The 20528-nt window shown below is 39.2% G+C and overlaps 1 protein-coding gene across 1 annotated transcript in view; it reads left to right on the forward strand.

The window, feature by feature from the left end:
- The window catches only part of NECAB1 (N-terminal EF-hand calcium binding protein 1), a 208651-nt gene that overhangs the window by 167975 nt on the left and 20148 nt on the right, over window positions 1-20528 (forward strand). Inside the window, exons 7-9 of the mRNA XM_002923295.4 lie at window positions 7063-7184; window positions 9797-9873; window positions 14624-14677. Of these exons, the coding sequence (XP_002923341.1) occupies window positions 7063-7184; window positions 9797-9873; window positions 14624-14677 (253 nt within the window). The remainder of the gene's footprint in view (window positions 1-7062; window positions 7185-9796; window positions 9874-14623; window positions 14678-20528) is intronic.

Consider the following 20528-nt stretch of genomic DNA (forward strand, 5'->3'; position numbering starts at 1 on the left):
TGACTGGACCAAAGGCAAACATGGCTCAGGCCGAAACATTGGGGTGCACACGACACACATAGGAGATACCCCCTGAAGCGCCAAGTTTTGTTAAACAGGGGTCATTGCATTGCAGGGCACTAAAGGACTGCTTCTTCATAAGGCCATTACTTCAGGAGCAGGAGAGATAGCTGACTTTCCTAACACATAGAAACAGAGAGAGTTGCACAAAATGAGGGGACAGAGGAATATGTCTAACATGAAGGAATAGGACAATATCACAGCAAGAGAGCTAAATGAAATGGAGATATATAATATGCCTGATAGAGAACATAAAGTAATGGTCATAAACATACTCACTTGACTTGAGAAAAGACAGACCCTTATCTCAGTGAGACCTTCAACAAAGACATAGAAAATATAAAAAAGAACCAGTCATGGAGTGCCTGGGTGGCTCAGTCATTTGAGTGTCTGACTCTTGATTTCAACTTGGGTCATGACCTCAGAGTTGTGGGATCAAGCCCTGCATCGGGTTCCTCACTCAGCAGAGTCTGCTGGAGATTCTCTCTCTCCCTCTAACCCTCCCCGCCTTCAAATCTTAAAAAAAAAAAAAAATCGGAAATTAAGAACTCAATAACAGAAACTAAAAATACACTAGTGGGGGGTATCTGTGTGGTGCAGTCAGTTAAGCATCCATCCGACTCTTGGTTTCAGCTCAGGTCATGATCTCAGCATCCTGAGATCAAGCCCCATGTCAGGCTCTGAGCTCACTGTGGAATCTGCTTGAGTTTCTTTCACCCTCTCCCTCTACCCCTCCCCATCCCCATGTGTGCTCACACTATCTCTAAAATAAATCTTTAAAAATACAGTAGAAGGCATAAATAGTAGACTAGAGGAAGCAGAAGAATGGATCAGTGACCTGGAAGACACAGTAATGGAAAGCAATCAAGCTCAAGAAAGAAAAAAGAGTAATAAAAAAATAAGAATAGATTAAGGGAACTCAGTGACACCATCAAGTGTAATAACATTCACATTATAGGAATTCCAGAGGAGAAGAGAGAGAAAAGGGGGCAGAAAATTTATTTGAAGAAATAATAGCTGAAAACTGCCCTAATTTTGGGAAGGAAACAGACATCCAGATCCAAGAGGCAGAAATAGCCCCAACAAAACGAACCCAAGCAGGCCCTTACCAAGACACATAATAATTAAAATGGCAGGGGCGCCTAGGTGGCTCAGTCGTTTAAGCATCTGCCTTTGGCTCAAGTCATGATCTCAGGGTCCTGGGATTGAGCCCCATGTCAGGCTTCCTGCTTCAGTGGGGAGTATGCTTCTCCCTGTCCTTCTGCTCCACCTCCCGCTTCTGTGTGCACATGCTTGCTCTCTCTCTCATCTCAAATAAAATCTTTAAAAAAAATTAAAATGGCAAAAAGTAGTGCTAAAATTTTAAAAACAGCAAGAGAAAAAGAAAACCATTACGTACAAGAAAAAACCATAAGGCTATGACCTTATTTTTTAGCAGAAACATTGTAGCCAGGAGAGAGCGGCATATTGATATATTCAATGAAATGAAAGAAACAACAACAAAAAAAACCAAACCCAACCCAGAATACTCTATCCGGCAAGGCTAGAATAGAAGAGAAGACATTCAGAAGAGAAGAGGAGATTGTTTCCCAGACAAACAAAAGTTTAAAAAATTCATTATCACTAAAGCAGCCATATAAGAAATGTTAAAAGAGACTCTTTGAGTGGAACGGAAAGACCATAAACACAAGTAAGAAAAGTAGGAAGCACAAAAGCAGTAAAATTAATTATGTCTATAAAAATTAGTCAAGGGGCTCACAAAATCAAAGGATGTAAAGTATAACACGATGCACCTGGAACATGGCAGGTGGTGGAATAAAAATGTAGTGCTTTTAGAATGGGTTCAAACTTAAAGGACCATCAACTTACTATAGACTGTTTTGTACATAAGATGTTATAGACAAACCTAACGGTAACCACAAATCAGAAACCAGTAATAGAAAAGCAAAAATAGGGGTACCTGGGTGTCTTAGTTGGTTAAAATCCAACTCTTGGTTCCAGCTCAGGTCATGATCTCAGGGTAATGAGATCAAGGCCCTCGTTGGACTCCTCAATGAATGGGGAATCTGCTGAGATTCTCTCTCCTTCTCCCTCTGCCCCTTCCCCCACTTGTTCTCTCAATCTCTAAATAATTTTTTTTTAAAACTGCAAAAAGAAAAAGGTACCCAAGTATATCACAAAAGCAAGCCATCAAACCATGAGAAAAGACAGCAAGAGAAGAAAGGAACACAGAACTACAAAAGCAACCATAAAACAAGGAATGAAAGGGCAGTAAGTACATACCTATCAATAATTACTTTGAATATAAGTGGACTAAATGCTCCAATCAAAAGACATAGTGTGACAGAATGGATAAAAAACAAGAACCATCTAGAGACTCACTTCAGACCTAAAGACACATGCAGATTGAAAACGAAGGGATGGAAAAACATTTATCATGCAAATATAAGGGACAAAAGATAGGGTAGCAATGCTTATATCAGACAAAATAGAACTTAAAAGATAACAAGAGACAAAGAAGGACACTACATAGTCATAATAGAAATAATCCAACAAGAAGTTATAACAACTATAAATATTTATGCACCCAACATGGGAACACCCAAATACATAAACAGCTATTAACAAACATGAAGTAACCAGTAGTAAATCAGTAATAGCAGAGGACTTCAACATGCCCTTTACATCAGTGGATAGACCATCCAAACAAAATCAATAAGGAGACAGTGGCACTGAATGACACGCTGGACCAGATTGATCTAACAGGTATGTTCAGAACATTCTATCCTAAAACAGCAGAATACACATTCTTTTCAAATTTACATGGAACATTCTCCAGAATGGATCACATGTTAGGCTAGAAAACATGTCTCAACAAATTCAAAAAGATTGAAGTCTTATGCACCTTTTCTGATCATAAGATAATGAAACTAGGAAAAAAGCACAAGAAAAATCTAGAAGGAGCACAAATACATGGAGGTTAAATAACTAAACAATGAATGGGTCAACCATGAAATCAAAGAGGAAATTAAAAAACACGTAAAGACAAATGAAAACATAATGGTCCAAAATCTTTTGGATACAGCAAAAGCTGTTCTAAGAGGAAAGTTTATGGCAATATAGGTCTACCTCAAGAAGCCAGAAAAATCTCAAGTAAACTAACCTTACACTTAAAGGAGCTAGGAAAGGAAGAATAAAACCCCAAACCAGTAGAAGGAAGGAAATAATAAAGATTAGAGCAGAAATAAATGAAATAGAGGCTAAAAAAAAAAACCAAAACAAAATGATCAATGACACCAGGAGCTAGTTCTTTGAAAAGATTAACAAAATTGATAAACTTTTAGGCGACTCATACATAAAGGACTCATAATCAGAAATGAAACAGGAGAAATACCAACCAACACCATAGAAACACAATGGGTTATTAGAGAATATTATGAGCAATTAAATGGCAACAAATGGGACAATGTAAAAGAAATGGTTAAATTCCTGGAAGCATATAACCTCCCAAACTAAATCAGAAAGAAATAGAAAATTTGACAGACCAATTACCGGCAATGAAATTGAATCAGTAATCAAAACCTCCCTACAAACAAAAGTCCAAGACCAGATGACTTTGCAGGTGAATTTTACCAAGCATTTAAAGAAGCATATTAATACCTATCCTTCTCAAACTATTCCCAAAAAAAAGAAGAGAAAGGAAAACTTCCAAATTCATTCCATTGATGCCAGGATTACCCCGTTACCAAAACCAGGTAAAGACACTACAATAAAAGAATAAACGAGAACTACAAGCCAGTATCTCTGAAGAATGTAGATGCAAAATTCCCTAACAAAATATTAACAAACCGAATGTAACAATATATTTAAATGTCATTCACCACAATCAAGTGGGATTTATTTCTTGGACGCAAGGGTAGTTCAATATTTGCAAATCAGTCAACACGATACATCACATGTAAGAGGAAGGATGAAAACTGTATGAACATTTCAATAGATGTAGAAAAAGCTTTAGACAAAGTGCATCCATTCATGATAAAAACCCTCAACAAAGTAGGTTTAGAGGGAACATACCTCAACATAGTAAAAGGCCATATATAAAAACCCACAGCTAACATCATACTTAATGGTGAAAAACTGAGAGCTTTTTCCCCTAAGATCAGGAGCAAGACAAAGATGTCCAGTCTCACCACTTTTATTCAACATAGTATTGGAAGTCCTAGCCATAGCAATCAGACAACAAAAAAATGAAAGGCATCCAAATTGGTAAGGAAGAAGTAAAATTTTCACTATTTGCAGAAAACATAATATTATACATAGAAAACCATAAAGACTCCACCAATGAAACTACTAGAACTGATCAATGAATTCAGTAAAGTCACAGGATGCAAAGTCGGTATGCAGGAATCTGTTGAATTTCTATACACTAACAATGAAGTAACAGAGAAATTAAGAAAACAATCCCATTCACAACTGCACCAAAAATAATAAAATACCCAAGAATAAACTTAACCAAGGAGGTGAAAAACCTGTATTCTGAAAACTAGAAAACATTGATGAAAGAAATTGAAGATGACACAAAGAAATAGACATTCCATGTTCATGGATTGGGGGAACACATATTTTTTAAATGGCCGTACAACCCAAGGCAATCTACCGTTTTAATGCAATTCTTATCAAAATACCAACAGAATTTTTCACAGAGCTACAACAAACAATCCTAAAATGTGTATGGAGCCCCAAAAGACCCAGAATAGCCTAAAACAATCTTGAAGAACAACAAAACTGGAGGTACCACAATCCCAGATTTCAAGATATACTTCAAAACTATGGTAATCAAAACAGTATGGTACTGGCAGAAAAACAGTCACATAGCTCAGTGGAACAAAATAGAAAACCCAGAAATAAACCCATCATTATATTGTCAATTAATCTATGACAAAGGAGGAAAGAATATGCATGGGGACAAAGACCATCTCTTCACCAATTGTGTTGGGAAAACAGGACCATTTTCTTACACCATACACAAAAATAAACTGAAAATGGATTAAAGACCTAAATGTAAGGCCTGAAACCATAAAAATCCTAGAAAAGAGCACATGCTGTAATTTCTCTGACATTGGCTATAGCAACATTTTTCTAGATAAGTCTTCTAAGGCATTGGAAATAAAAGCAAAAATAAACTATTGGGATTACATCAAAATAAAAAGCTTCTGCACAGCAAAGGAAATAATCAATGAAACAAAATGACAACCTACTGAATAGGAGGAGATATTTCCAAGTAATTTATTTGATAAGGGTTAATATCTAAAATATATAAAGAACGTATACAACTCAACAACAAAAGAATAAATAATCCAATTAAAAATCCACAGAAGACAACAAATATTCCTCCAAAGAAGACATATAGGTGGCCAACAGACACATAAAAAGATGGTCAACTCTTTAACCATCAGTGAAATGAAAATCAGAACTAGAGTGAGATATCACCTCACTCCTGTCATAATGGCTGAAATGAAAAACACAAGAAACAAGTGTTGGTGAGAATGTGGAGAAAGGAACCCTCGTGCACTGTTGGTAGAAATGCAAACTGGAGCAGTCACTGTGGAAAACAGTATGTAAGTTCCTTAAAAAAATAGAATTACCATATGATGCAGTAATTCCACTCCTGGGTATTTACCCAAAGAATATGAAAACACTAATTTGAGAGATCTGTGCAGCCCTGTGATTATTATAGCATTACTTGCAATAGGCAAAATATGGAAGAAACCCAAGTATACATCAAGAGATGAATGGATAAAGAAAATAGTGTGTGTGTGTGTATGTGTGTATGTACGTATGTATATCCCAGGGTCCTGGGATCAAGTCCTAAATCTGGCTCCCTTGCTCAGCGGGGAGCCTGCTTCTCCATCTCCCTCTGCTGCTCCCCCTGCTTGTGTTCTCTCTCTCTCTTTCAAGCAAATAAATAAATAAAATCTTAAATAAAAATAAAAGGGGGGCTGAGGGGATCTGCATTAGAGGCTAAAGAAATTTTTCCTTACTGATAATAAAGGAAGATTTTGGGATGAGTGAATTAGTATTAGATTTGGCTGCATGTAACCGGAAAAAAGTGGCTTAAACACATAGGGGCTTATTATCTCTTATGAAAGAGCTTGGTGGTGGCAGCCTAAGTAGGTATGACAGCTCTACAGATTTATCATAGACCGCCTGTCTTTTTCACGTAGTAAGTACGTCCTCAAGATTGCCTCATGGTCCAAGATGGTTGATGGAATTCCAGCTAACGTGTGTATTCCCACCAGGAAAGAAGAATAGGGAAAGACTAAAGTCTTGCTTCCCAAGTTGAATCCATTCTTTCAAACAGTCTTCCTATAAGTTCCTTATAATATTTCCATGTATATACCATTGACCTGAGCTTTTCATATTGGGAAGTTAATAGATACATTTTAAAACTGAAGAATAAAGTGGTAGCAATTTAAGCATATTATATACAGACATGAGGATAAATACCCAAATTAACACTTGCCGAGAACATTCCCTCTGTGAAAGGGGCATGGGGCATGATATGGAGGTCGGGTAGTAGGAGCTCCTGTTTGTTAAGCTTTGTAGAATTATTTGACTTTTAAAATTATATGGATACATAGCCTTGATTTAAAAAATTTAAAACTGAACACCTTAGGTGTTTACAAACTAAATACACCAGCACACACAAAAACATTTTCTTCATTGATGGTATGGTCAAGAAAGGAAAGATGTTTTTCTTAAGTCACAAATTAAGATACAATTTTTCCTCAAACTTTGAAAGAATAAATATAGCTCACAGTTTCTCCTTTAGGTTCACATTTGTAAAACCAAATCATCTGGGTCTTTAGAGCATGTTGGCAAGCAGTCATTCTCCTAACTTTTCATTTCACTACACCGGAAAATCTTTGTGACTGATGGTTGAAGATCTGTTTCTCGAGGCAAGAAACACGCTGTGGTTAAATGTTGTCTCTCTTGTTCAAGGCAAGGGCCGACCAAGCCGGAAGTCCTGTTGATTCAGTGGCCTGGAAAGCGATCAAGTCGCCGAGTCCAGAGACACAACAGCTTCTCCCCTAAAAGCCCTCAGTTTAGTGCCTGTGGTCCAGGTAATGAAGCTTTGTCATTTTTCTTCTTCCAAACTGACCCAACTTGTCTTTTCACGTTGACATATTCTTTAAGCAAGTAAAACAGCAGTGGTAATGGAATGCTTTTCTTACACCAGATAAGTCTGTCTGAAACCACAGTGGCAAAGAGCCTGTGGTCTTAAGAACGGGGTGATGATTCTCCCCGTCGTTTCCATCAGAATCCCACAGCTGAACCCAGCAGCGCACAGAGGGACGATGGGTAGGGAAGAGAGTGGCTCAGTCACCTAATACGTGAGGGACTGGAGACCTATAGAAATCCCCATCAGCTTCAAGAAAGGAGGCACCCTTTAGTTTGTACCCTAATTTGCTCCAGATCCCCTAAAGCCTGCCTAAACGTATGCAAAGTCCATTTCAGGAAAAGGATCTTTATTTCCTTTCATGATGGGATTAAAGTGAGAGCTGGCATTTTTGAAGTGTGTAGTGTAATGTAACTTTTATTGGACTAAAACCTTAATAGTTTAGGTTATATTTTAACTGTGTTATTTGCAATAATTACTTTAAAATCCATTTGAAATATACAAACTCATGTTGCAAAATATCACAGTAATTTCTATAAAGCATGTGTGTATGTATATACGTATGCATATGTAAATATATGAGCATATATATATATATATAAACATCACTTGAACATATTGTTTTAATACAAATTAACCTTTAAATATCTACTATTTCAGAAAATCAAAGTACTAACTATAGTCTATATTTACACAGACTGTACTTGAACGGTTTCAAAGTGCTTTCTTGAACACTGCCTTATTTCATTCTAATACCTTATAAGATAGATGTTAGTATCTTTATTTCCCCAGAAGTGAAGCAAGTTGTCCAAGGTATATGGTTTACTAGTCCATTTTTACAGTGAAACAACCCAAAATCTCAGTGATGACCACTGCAGATATTTGTCTTTTTCACGCGTGGGGCTGTGGTTGGTGACGATTTGGGTGATCCCGGCAGGATGTGTGCTCCCCGGCCTGTAGGTTGGGTTCAGCTCTGCTTCTTGTGTAGCCTCCCGGGATCAGTGACTACTTGGAGCAGTTTCTTCTCTCGGTGCATGTCAGAAGCACAGCCAGGCCACATCACAGCTCACTTAAAAATGTGTGCATCTTACCTGCTAACTCTCCACTGGCCAAATGAGTCGTATGCCGAACCCAGTCGTAGTGAGAAGGGACGTGTTCTCCACCCTCGCAGTAGGAGCTACTGCCAAGGGGGGAGGGGTGGGGGGGGACGGCGGTTTGCACAGAACTCTATCCAGGAAGAAGGGGGAAAATTGTGAGCACTAATACAGTCTACCATGTGTTGCTAGGAAATGACAATACGAGGCTCCTGAGTCAAAATGCAGATTGTTCTTTACACTTTCACCAAGACAGAGCAAAACCCAAAATATCCTTCTAAGGAATTTTGATGTGACAGCCACCTTAAATTCTTTAGGAAAAACCCAGAATGGAAACGTGTTAACTGATTTGTAAATTAAAAAGTAAACATAAATTTTGCTTATACAATTACAGTGTTTCCTATTATAAAGCACCCTTATTCTGATTTTTTTGTAGCCACTGCTGCGTGACTGTGTTCCTGCTTAGTTTTGCATCATAATTTATGGGATGGGCTTTGAGAGGAGTTTTACCCAAGAATGCAGAGAGAAGTAAATTCTAATGTGAAGTATGACCTCTTTATAATCTGGTCTTATCTTCCTCACATTCAAAGTTAAAACAAGGCTTTATCGTTTGAATTCAATCTGTTTGTGCAGGGGCTCAGACCACAACTCTTCCCTTTGCACCAGGTCGTGAGTTCAAGCCCCACGTTGGGTGTAGAGCTTACTTGAAAAAGCAATAATAAAATAAAAGATACTTAAAATTTTTTAATTAAAACAATAATTACAGCAATAGTAATAGCAGCAGGACTTACATGGTTTGCCTGGTGCTAGATATAGATGTGTGTTTGTTCACACGGACGTACACAGGCACATGTGTCACGTGTGTGCATGTATACACGTGTGCGTATAAATACATATATATTCTGATGTAATCCTCCCAATGACTCTGTGGCCAGTGATACTATTGCCATTTTAAAAATCAGGATGCTGAGGCCAGAGGAGTCAAGTCATCTGACCGAGATCAGCTGCTGGTCCCAGATTCCGCACTCTTAACTGCTACGCCATGACTATAGTGTCCGTGTCTATTCAGGTCAGTCCCTAGGAAAGGAGACAGTCAGCTCCCAGGCTGTGGTCCGGCCTGTTACGTCCCTGGCTCCTGCCACTGTCGTGGAAGTAAGTGTAGAATTATTGATGGATGCTTTCCTCTTTTCCAAAGAAAAATCAGCCATCTCATGGGGTGGTAAAAATGGCTCAGCAGGATCTGTTCTTTGACTATCAAAGGCACAGACTTGCGAAAATCCACTGGGCTGCACGAGTCTACGGAAATCAATAACCTAGAAAGCACTCACGTGAATGTATTTCTTAAAAAGGTGGTGACTAGTCAGCGACACGGTGGGCTTCCTTCAGGGTAAAAGGTAAGTTCTGAGATGCCAAAGCAGTCCTGCTCTGTGTAAGACATTGCCCTCGTGATTTCCCCCTTAAGGCTTATTAGAAGAAGATAACCAGTGGATGACCCAGATCAATAGACTCCAGAAATTAATTGATCGACTGGAGAAGAAGGTAGGTGCTTCCTTTGCTTTCTTCTCCCTCTCGCTTTTCGGTACATTCTGACCCATTTTCCTCACTGCATTAATATATCTGTGGCTGCCCCACAGATAGAGTAACAGCCAGGAGCCCTTGATGCTACAAATGGCTGCTTGGTAGTTATCTGGGTGTTTCTGTTAAAGCAAATATACAAGCTCACCTTAATTCTCAGTCCCTCACCTCTACCCCTACTTATGTTTAAAACAGGATCTAGAGGGGCACATGGGTGGCTCAGTGGGTTAAGTGTCTCCTTTCAGCTCAGGTCATGATCTCAGGATTGTGGGGATCCACCTGCTCAGTGGGGAGCCTGCTTCTCCCTCTCCCTCTGCCCCTCCCCCCACGCTCATGTGTACACACACACTCTCTCTCAAATACATATGTAAATCTTTAAAAAAAATTTTTTTAAATAGGCTGTAGAGTTGCAAGCTAAATAAATGTCCTCCATTGCCTGCCTCTCTGGTTATCGGTGCAGTTATAGGTAGCGGTGCAGTTATAGGTAGCAGTGCGCCTGAATGATGCCGATGGCAGCCCTCAGGGGCGACCTGGCCCATGTCTTGCACATGTTTCAGAGCAATTCCGGGAAGTGGTTGTGTGATATACTAAAAAATGAAATTACATTCTCAACTTCTGTAAATTTGCATGTTAACGGATGATTTCTGGCATTGGAACTACCCAGTGAGCAAGCAAGTAAGGATGTGTGATGAGTTTTTCGGATCTATATTTTGTGTCCAGCTATTTTTATTGGCTAATTCAGTTAGTACATGCAGTCCTGATATGGTAGTGGGTCCCCCTGAAGCAGCTTTGATGGAAGAGGCAGGTTTTGTCAGTCAGTAAGAATAGGTGTTGTCTGTGCCCGCCAGGCTCCGAGGAAGAAATGTTTATGTTTGAGACAGTTACTGACTTTGAAGAACCCACAGTCTACTTGTAAAAATTAAGCTTTATTATAAAAATTGAGTTAACAGATTTTTTTAACATATGTAGTAGCACAGAACCAGTTCATAGTTAATGCTCCGTCAGCTCTTCACTGACTGACTGAGACAGGCCAAAGGAGTGGAACAGATGCTTCCCAGGGAATGACCACTGCAAGCGAGGGTGTTTGGTGAGGACCTAGTGCAACAGGAGGGGCTTAAGTTGGGCCTTAAAATGATGACAATTAGGAATTTTGTTTGCAAGCAACAGAAATCACCTCTGCAATCAAAGTTTTTTTCTGGAAGGATATGGGAGTGCTCACAGACTCAACAGACGGTATAGAAACTCGGATTCAGGAAAAGTCAGGAGACGAAATAACTCTAGAGATCTAAGTGAGAAATTCTCAGTGGTCTCTCAGGCTACCTCTACTGGAATGAATGAGTTTCAACGATCTCTAGTCTGTTGACATTATGCTCAAGGTTCCACTTTTCAGGGTGTAGAATCTGGTTGGTTTTGTTAGGGCCCCAGGCTGATTACTTGGATAAGGGAGGGAAGAGCATCTTGACTGACAGTCTCAGAGCACTGTATTGAAAGGAGAAGAGAGATTTCACTGAAAAGAAAATGTATTGTCATTAAAATTGGAATAAATGCTGGCCTGCTAACAAATCAATGAACAAACAAATATTTGCTATGGAGAAGTAAAATTTTAGTAAAAAGAGAGCAGCTAGCGAGGACATTCAGGTAAGGGTGATAGCATGAATAAACCTTAAATAGGCCAGCCTGTTTAGATTCTTTCCTTTAGGGAAATGGTAACAAATAAGATTGCATGGATGGATAGGGGTCCTATTATGGATGGTGTTAAATAACAGAGTAAGGGATTTGGACTTGTCTTGGAGACAATAGGAGGCATTTATTATTTTTCAACAAGTGACATAACTTGAAGACCTTTTAGATAGAAAATTGGACAGCAAGAATACAAACTGAATTCAAACAAGAAAATTCAGAGGCACCAAAGCCAGCTCAAGCAATGACATTAAAGAGCAGGTTGCAGATCTTAGCCCACTGGGATCAGGTATGGCAAGAGGTGGGCTTGTAATATATGACCGAAAAGAAAATGGCGGATGTGAAAGACTTGAAATTAATAGGACCACTGAATGGGTATGGTGGGTAAAGGACAGGGGAATCTCAAGTAGGACTCTGAGGACTTGAGCCTGAGTGCCTTAGTTGCAGCCTTATGGAAAGGAAGAGATAAGTGAGAGATAATGGGTGAGGTGAGGTGAGCTGGTTGATTAGATGTGTGAATTTCAGGATCCAATAGGACACAGGCAGAAATGTTTGGTTAGATGTTAATAAGCAAGAAGTCAGGCCAACAGTTCGGAGCCATCGCCACGGAGATGAAAGCTCCAGGTCCTGAGGTAAGGAGGATCTCCGAGAAGGAGATTATGCATATGCACAAGGAACCAAGTCGGGGGGAAGAAACCTTGGAGAGTTCTAGCCCTCTGCTGCCATGTCATCATTTGGTACATTTACGCTGACCACTGACTGGGCAAATCTCCTAAACTTAGAGCTTGCTGCAATTCAACTTTTTTCCTTCCTAATTTTATTAATTGACATGGAGCTAAGTTAAACGTAGTCATAGGAAAAATGGTGGCTATGAAAGTTAGCTTTCCAATCATGGAAGACATGGAAATGCATGACCTCTATTTGGAAAACAATCCTTGTTAAAACATAAAGAGTCAATTGTTACATAATTTTAGATTCATTTAAAGAACCTAAATACCTCCTTTTAAAATAGGTTCGAAGTTCTTGGCAAACCTGTCTTTATTTGGTGTCTTAACTTTATATAGCTATTTTTAAAGGACTAGCTTTACCTTAGGTCATGCCTTTTTTTTCCAACTTGAAATCAAAGTATTATCACATCTCTTCCTTTCCTAGACTTTTTCTCCCTCCCTTCCTATGAAAGGGTTTCATTTTGAGGACAGTGTCTGAGAGGTTTGCTGAAAGTATGATGTGATGGTCTTCGGCATTGGGTCCCAGCTGTGTGGGGCTCAGCGTGATCTGCCTTAATGAATGGAGAGGCAGTGCAAGTTCTGTGTCCTTCTACAACTTATTCTGTACCGTGAATTAGGCTTTTAGAGGAAAAACTACCCAATTGCCAAACAGTAGCTAAGTGCATGTCATTTCACAGCTGACTCTCTTGTCTCTTGCAGTTGTTGGCACCAGGTCTGATCTCCCCATTAGAAGGAAGTGTTCCTGCAGTAGGACACCTGTTCTCTTTTCTCTGCGCTCAGTATGATAAATCCTTCCTGCACCGTAAACCAAACCCCGTACCATTCACGTGCAGGGAGAAATCATCCTTGAAATTTCTACAAGTTCCTTCAGGCTTTCTTTCTTCCCATTTCGGCCTCTCTGAGGATTTATGGGGCTATATCGAGGTTGTATTTTATGTTGTGCTTGAGCTCTGCAGAAAACTTCGCTTGCAAACATCCTCATTGGAAGGGGTAGAACGAAGGATGTTCAGTTCATACCACCTGGTTTAAGCTGTTCTTATCTTCGATCAAAGAAGGTGGAAGTGAAAAGTGTAGCTGAGCTGGTGTTAGGGAAAGAGTGGTCAAGGAGATCCCTGTTGTTACAGTTTCTCTCTGCAGAGTATTCTTTTAGATTCAGCTTACATCCATATGCAGTCCATTACCTTGCCTTCACGGAAAAGCCATGATTGCAGTGGGGCATTCATTCAGCCATTTATTTATTCAGCTAATGGTTATTGACCTGGAAGCGGAAGTGCAGCAGTGATCAGAACAGGTAAGGCCCTTGGTCCAATAGAGACTGAGGGAAATCAGTAAACAAATCAATGAAATGAGGTAATTTCAGATAACGAAAAGTACGTTGAAAACAAAGTAAGGCAGTATGGTAGAGATGAGGGTTTGGATACTTAGAGTAGGTGATCCAGGAAGGTCACTCTAAGGAGGTGTATTGGAGTTGAGGTGTGAGAGAGGAGAAGGAGCCAGTTAGATGAATCCCTAGGAACAGGGAATTCAAGGCAGAGTAAACAGTAAAAGTTAAATAACTTGTCTACGGTTTTACCATGCGTGAACAGCAAAGCTAGACGTACATAGCTCTGTTCTTAACAAGCTTATGTGACTTCAGACAGTCTGGATTTCACAACTTTCAATTTATTTCTTATCTACTTGAAGGAATGATTGTGCATAATCCTCAGCACAAATGCTAGGATATATATTCTTAGAAGGAAGTCCTCAGAGATTACACGCTTGGTTTCACTGGAGACATGAGCATCATCCATTGATCACTGCAGAAAATCCTAGGCTCTTTTTAGTAGTCCTTGATTTTTAGAAAATACCAATAGTGTTTTCATTTGTTTTTGAATTCATTATGTTTTAGTAATGTCAAATTATCACCAGAGTGGTAAAACTATTAGTTGCACTAATGTCCGTCAAGATTTCCCAGGAAAAGTGGCAATCAGTACTAACAGCAAAAGGAGTCAGCTTAGTCTTTTCTTTTCCTGCCCTATCCTTTCCCTGTTTTAATGAATCTGCTCCATTTTGTTCTCTTTTAATGTCATCAGTAAAGCTAAAGTTGTAACAAGCACATCTGAAATAGCTTTTTACCATCGACAAATGGGTAAAAGAGGCTCTACTGGAACGGCTTCATTTTTAAAATCAGAATTATTCCGTTTGCTTACAGATAATGAGGTTCTTTTGGTACAACATTACCCATAAAAGACCTAGCATTCAAGTTTATGGTGTTTCCTTTATCTCATTTCTGGTCTTTTCCCCCCCATTTCTTTCTCCACCTGAAGGATCTCAAACTTGAACCACGGGAAGAAGAAGTTATTGAAGGGAATACTAAATCTGTAAGTACTTTTTTTTCTAGGTCAAAATGTTAGAAATATGTACTTTGAAAACATTTAAGTTCTTCAAAATTAGTTACTATCTCAGTGAAAATTTGAAAAAGTAATACATAGGCGTATTTTATTTTGCATGGCTGAGTAGTAGTTTCGAGATTGTGATTTGTGGAAACCTAATGCCTACTTTACAGGGTTTTTATGTAAGTACTTAGCATGTAATATGTGCAAAATGAGAATTTTATGCATATATAAGTCAGTGAGTTATTGAATAATTGAATGACTGTGACTGGCAGAGAAGGGCAACATTCAAATTATATCACGAACAACATTTAATAAACCCTGCAAGCCTGGGTGTTACACCTGAGCTGAAACTTGATGCTAGTCGGTATCGGATCTCCCGCTTTTATCCGAGGGCCAGGCACATTGCAAGCGCTCAGAAATCTTTTTTTTTTTCCCCAAGAAAAAAAAATGGACATTTAGAGGAAAAAGGAACATTTACACTCCTAGGGAAAAGAGGTCCATCCGGAGTGGTGGCAATTTATAGAGACTGAGAGAGAATGGACAAAGTGATAGTAATAGGCACTAAAGACACAACAAAAGAAATTTATGAATAAATTAACTATTTGAAAATACATATCATGATTTATTATTTTGAGGCAAATATTTTTAGCACATTCTTTTGGGGGAAGGTGGATCTTTGCATTCACATTTAGTGGAAATTTGGATTTTAAAATCTTGGCAACCCACAGAACATCACTTATTTCTTAATGCCTTAAATGTATATCGTATAGATCTCCTAGGATCCATCCCGTTTACATGAGGCAAACCTGGGAAACCTTTCCTCTCTGTACCAGGCACCGCCTATGGGATAGAAGGTGAGGCTCACTGTTCTTTCGGCTCCTGCCCACCTGTCCAGACTCAAAGCACAGAGAGTCTTCAAAGGGAAAGCTGTAGAGAAAAGCTTACTAATGGTGTCATGATTAGAATCCTATGGATATGGACACATTCCCCAAAGGTAACCTATATTTCACTACATGTTCAGTGCTTCTGGTTCCTCCACAGACAGGGTGTGGTCTGTATTAATTCATCAGGCACTCAGAATTCTAAAGGGGTAGGTTTTGGTGGGAAGCAGAATCTTTTTTGAGAAGGAGAGAAGGCTGTCAAGTGCACATACTCGGAAGACCATCCCTGGCAGTCCCTCAGGCCCAGTATCGTGACCTGGTGATCTTGTGTCTCTAGCATCAGTGAGATTTGCACGTAGGGAAAACTACGCTCCAGTCAAGAAAACTGAACATAACTTTTCTCATGTTGAGAGGGACCATTGTCTATTCTTACATGATTTCCTAATGTGAGACTATTGTCTCTCACTAGCTAAGTGGGAGAAAAACCATCTAAGGATTGTTTGTGGAAGGTGACAGACTGTTCCATTGTCTGGTCCCTGACAGAAGAGAGGCCAAGGTCAATTTTCAAAGATTTATCAACCCAGACAGCATTACTAATTCAATAGTTCGTAGAAGTACTTAACAAAATAGGATTGGGCAAGGTGCTTCAGCAGTCAATATTACTGAAAAGCAGGAAAGGGTGTTCCTTAATTATTTTCCACCACATGGAAAGGTAAAATAATTATGCTCTTTGGGAATGCACATATAGTAATGATTTGAATAAGTTTGTTTTTCTCAAAGATACCAATAAGCTACTTGTCATTACAAGTTGTACTTTCTCGTTAGTGGTAGTAATGCCTCACCATCGATTCTTATAAAACCTTCTGTATTCAGAATGACGAAAACAGATCTCCACTGTTCACAGCTAGCACCCAGAACTGCAGGCTCCCCTGGGTTCCATGATTTCTCTTGGTGTCCAAAACCAGGTTCAGGCTTCATTGACTAGAGAGCTGATTTTCCTTTTCCATTAGTGAATACATGAGAACTTTGAAAAATAAATTCCATACCGGAAAGCAAAGAACAAATTGTTATGGTGGATTTTATTTTTTTAAAGCTATTCTTTACGGAGACTTTGCTACGTGCACAGTATTGTGCCGCACACGCGCCTGTAATTCACTTCCTCCCCATCATAACCATCCGAGGTACTGCCATCATTAACCCCAGTTTGCAGATGGAGGATTGAGGTGTGGAAGGTTTTCATTCCCTAGCCGGGCCCCAGCAGCTCTATGCTAGACCTGCACCCCACACTGTAACAGTCCCACTCCAGTGTTCGGTGCATCTCTGGACACTGAAATGGAGTTTTCTTTGCCAGTGAGGTTGTGAGCTGACAGATGACTCCGTTTTATGAGGTTTCCTACCACTAGAGCAGAACAGGAGTATCTGGCAGGCTTAAATAGCACGCAGCAAAAGTCCCAGACCCTACTAGCTGACATATCTAGTTTTCTGGAACGTGAGTCATTAAATAATGATGAGTCCAGGATATGATTTTTTTTTCTTTTAGGTCCTTTTTTTTTTTTTTTCCCTCAGTGAGCAGAGTATGAGAAGTAACATCTATCGAGTGTCTATCCTGGGCAAGATTTTTACATACAATATTCCATTTAATCCTCCCTTAAACTCTGTGATATAAGTACTGCCGTTCCAATTTCATTTGGTGACTTAGGACAAAAAGTGAAGTAACTGGTTCAAGGCCGCAGAGCTCGTAAAAGTGAAGCTAAGTTTTTTTTTTAAACATGTACTCTTTGCTCTTAAAGGGGAAAGAGGACAAGATGATGGAGGTAGATGAAAGAAAATGGTGTGGGCTCTAGAGTTCACGGGACCACCTCACATGCTTTCCTGGAATGAATAGTGTGTCTTTTGCTTGTTTGTTCCATGAATAACTCAATCACCAGCTATGTGCCAGGCCCTGGGGGAGGGTCTGGGGATAAAATGGTGAATATTAAAGGCGCTACAAGACAGACAGAAGGACCTGCAGTGATTCAGCAAGGATCTCCAGTACACTGTGATTATTATAGAAAAGTACAGATCTTCAGAACAAGAGAATACAACCTAACTTAGGAAGCCAGGGAATGCTTCGAGAGTGACACAGTATTTAAAGTGAAATCAAAAGGAATAAATAGGAGTTTGAAAAAGTATTTACGTATCTCTTATAACATTGAATTGTTCAAATGTTGCATTAAAAGAAAAACACTAAGGGGCTATGTTGGAAGATCAACATGTTCCACGTGATTTGTAACAAGCACGTTATAAAGACAGCAACCTTCAGAACTCATAATTTTACTCTCGTTAGAATAGAATAGGAAACGTACATCAAAAATAAACCCAGATCTAAAATCCAAGATTGTGACTTTATGACTCATGGAAACTTGGGGGTAATTTTTTGTCTTCCAGCTGTCAAATACTAGGCAGGGAGTATGAATCACTGAAAGATCAATATGGTTTTTGAAGGGAATCCATCCAGACCACACGTTCTGGATCTGACCAGGTGTGTTTACCCATCCAAATCCTTTCTGCTTGGCGCCATTGTATGCCTTGCCCAGCACTTCTTACCAAACAACTCTTAAAAAAAAGTGATGATTTCCTATATATTTCCTATGTTCAAAGGGTTCTTTTTGGGGTCAATATCATTTTAAACAAGGTTTGATTCCATTCTGGTGCTTTTCAAAAGCTGTAACTTTTCTTGAGCACATTATTGTTGTTTATATCAGAGTAACTTATACAATAGGAGTTTACAGATCTAACATATTTTCCTGACTTTCTACCCTCATAAAGCCTGTGAATAATAATATTTTGTGAAGTAAATTAATCCTGCCATGTGTATTGGGGGTTATTGCCAACAAATATGTCAGGGACTGTTAAAACATAGTTTTACTTTGCAATAGCTATTATGAGATTGAACAAGAGCGTGCAAGAAAGGCTGTTACATTTCTGAAGACATGCTTGGAACACAATTGTAAATGTAGTAAATAGAGCCAGAAAACATGAAACAAATTAGTTGCATTTAAAATATCTCTGTCTCCAGAGATTTAAAAAGTTGAAATTTCTCTAAATAAAAATCCAAGAAATCAAAGGTAGATGCAGCTAACCTAATATGACTAGCAAAAACTATTCTGTAAATATTCCACCATAATTCAATCCTAACACAATCCCTATAGAGTAAATAATAAAGGCTATACTACCCCTTCTAAAGCAGAGAAACAAAAATGCTCTGGGCTGGCCATTCACATCAGATTTCAGTAAGGATCTCAGGCTGTGTATTTGACATAAGGAACATACAGAAATGTCATGCAGATGTTAGGACTCCTCTACCAAATCAAGTTATAAGGCTGGCCCAGATCCAAGGGAAAGGGAAATAGGATCCACGTTTTGATAGAAGAAGCTCACAGTCACATTTCAAAGGACATGCCTTCAGGGAGTAGTGAAGGATTCTATTCATGGTTGCAATTTAGATCACATAAGAATTGCCTTCAGACTAAAAAAATTATGGTGGAATAAGTAGATATATTTATATATCTCATTAGGAAAGCCCATGAGAAATCATCTGAGTCATTGTTAATCACAAATACGTGGTCAAGAAATCTCTGTAGATTTCTGTCAGAAGAACATGTCCACAATTATTTTGGCAGAGATTAACTGAAACTCTTAGTTATTAATACTAAAACCAGGTCCTGGGAGAGTGGTACAGGAGGCTGATTGTTCCTTACATAATCTTAGGAGATAGTTATAGGCTCATATCTACTGATTCTTGATCTCTGATTCTGAAGGGAAATAAAACAAAGATCAATTAAAATTACCAAACTCATTAAGGTGACTGGGCTAGGGAAACAAATAGACCCAAATGGAGAATGATTCCAATATAATAAAAGTTTTTCCCTTGCCCAGTAAAACAGTCCACACAATGATTCAGGGACACAGGCCCCTCTCAAGCGTGGCCCTGCCATTCCTGAGGCAGGTCCGTCTATCAACAGAAAGGGGAAGAGAATGTGGAGGGGGTTCACATCCCTCTTGAAAGTCTTGGCCCAAAAGCAATACACAGCATTTGTGCTTGTATTCTATTGGTGAAAACTCATCGGTTGGTTATCTGCAAAAGATGATGGACTGTGTACTCTAACTGTACCTAGAAAGAAGAGGAAATGGATTTGGGGGAGTAGGTTGGAGTTTCTGCCACAGCAAGCCTTCTGATCATCAAAAATGCATTCTTTTCACGTACATAGAACCCATAGACCCCTTCACAAGGGAGACCACCCAAAGTCTCCTTAAGTCACTGCTTCTAGCTCCAAGTCTTACATCCCTGAGTGACATGCTCAGTCCTCCCTGTAAGATCAAGACATAGTCCCTTGCGATCTGACACGCTTATGAATAAAAAAGTAAGTTATCTCCCCTCACCACTCCCCGCAAACACACAGATAAAATACACAATGATAAAACTGGGCCAGGAGAAATGTCATAACAACTGTAATTCGGGAAAGGCATGAATAGGAAGCAGACAGCATTCACTGGTTCCTTGCAACAGTGAATTCATGCTGGGAAGATACTTGTCGGTGAAGGAAGTTCTGTGATTTAGACACTGGATCTCCATTCTGCGAGGAACTCTGTTGTCCATTGTTGTTCTTTTTAGAGTTTCTTTTTGGTTCATTTTCCTCCATGACCACATCGGAAAGAGCTCATGGGAGAATATTGCCCTTTTTAGGGGTTATAGAGTGTTAGTAGCCTGCTTCCTGCCCGTGTGAGTTTGGGGGCCCAAATATTCCCTTAAGGCTTACACAATCAAAGGATTTTGAGGCTGGGATCAAGATTTCTTTGACAATACAGTTCCGTCAAAACTGTAGTAGACTTCTGGTCAATTTAAATATAGTCAGTTTCATGTGCTAGTATCAATACCTAAAATTATTCCATAGACATAATTTTCAAACCTTGTT

The sequence above is a fragment of the Ailuropoda melanoleuca genome, chromosome 9 (assembly GCF_002007445.2).
Source record: "Ailuropoda melanoleuca isolate Jingjing chromosome 9, ASM200744v2, whole genome shotgun sequence".
NCBI classification, from domain to species: domain Eukaryota; kingdom Metazoa; phylum Chordata; class Mammalia; order Carnivora; family Ursidae; genus Ailuropoda; species Ailuropoda melanoleuca.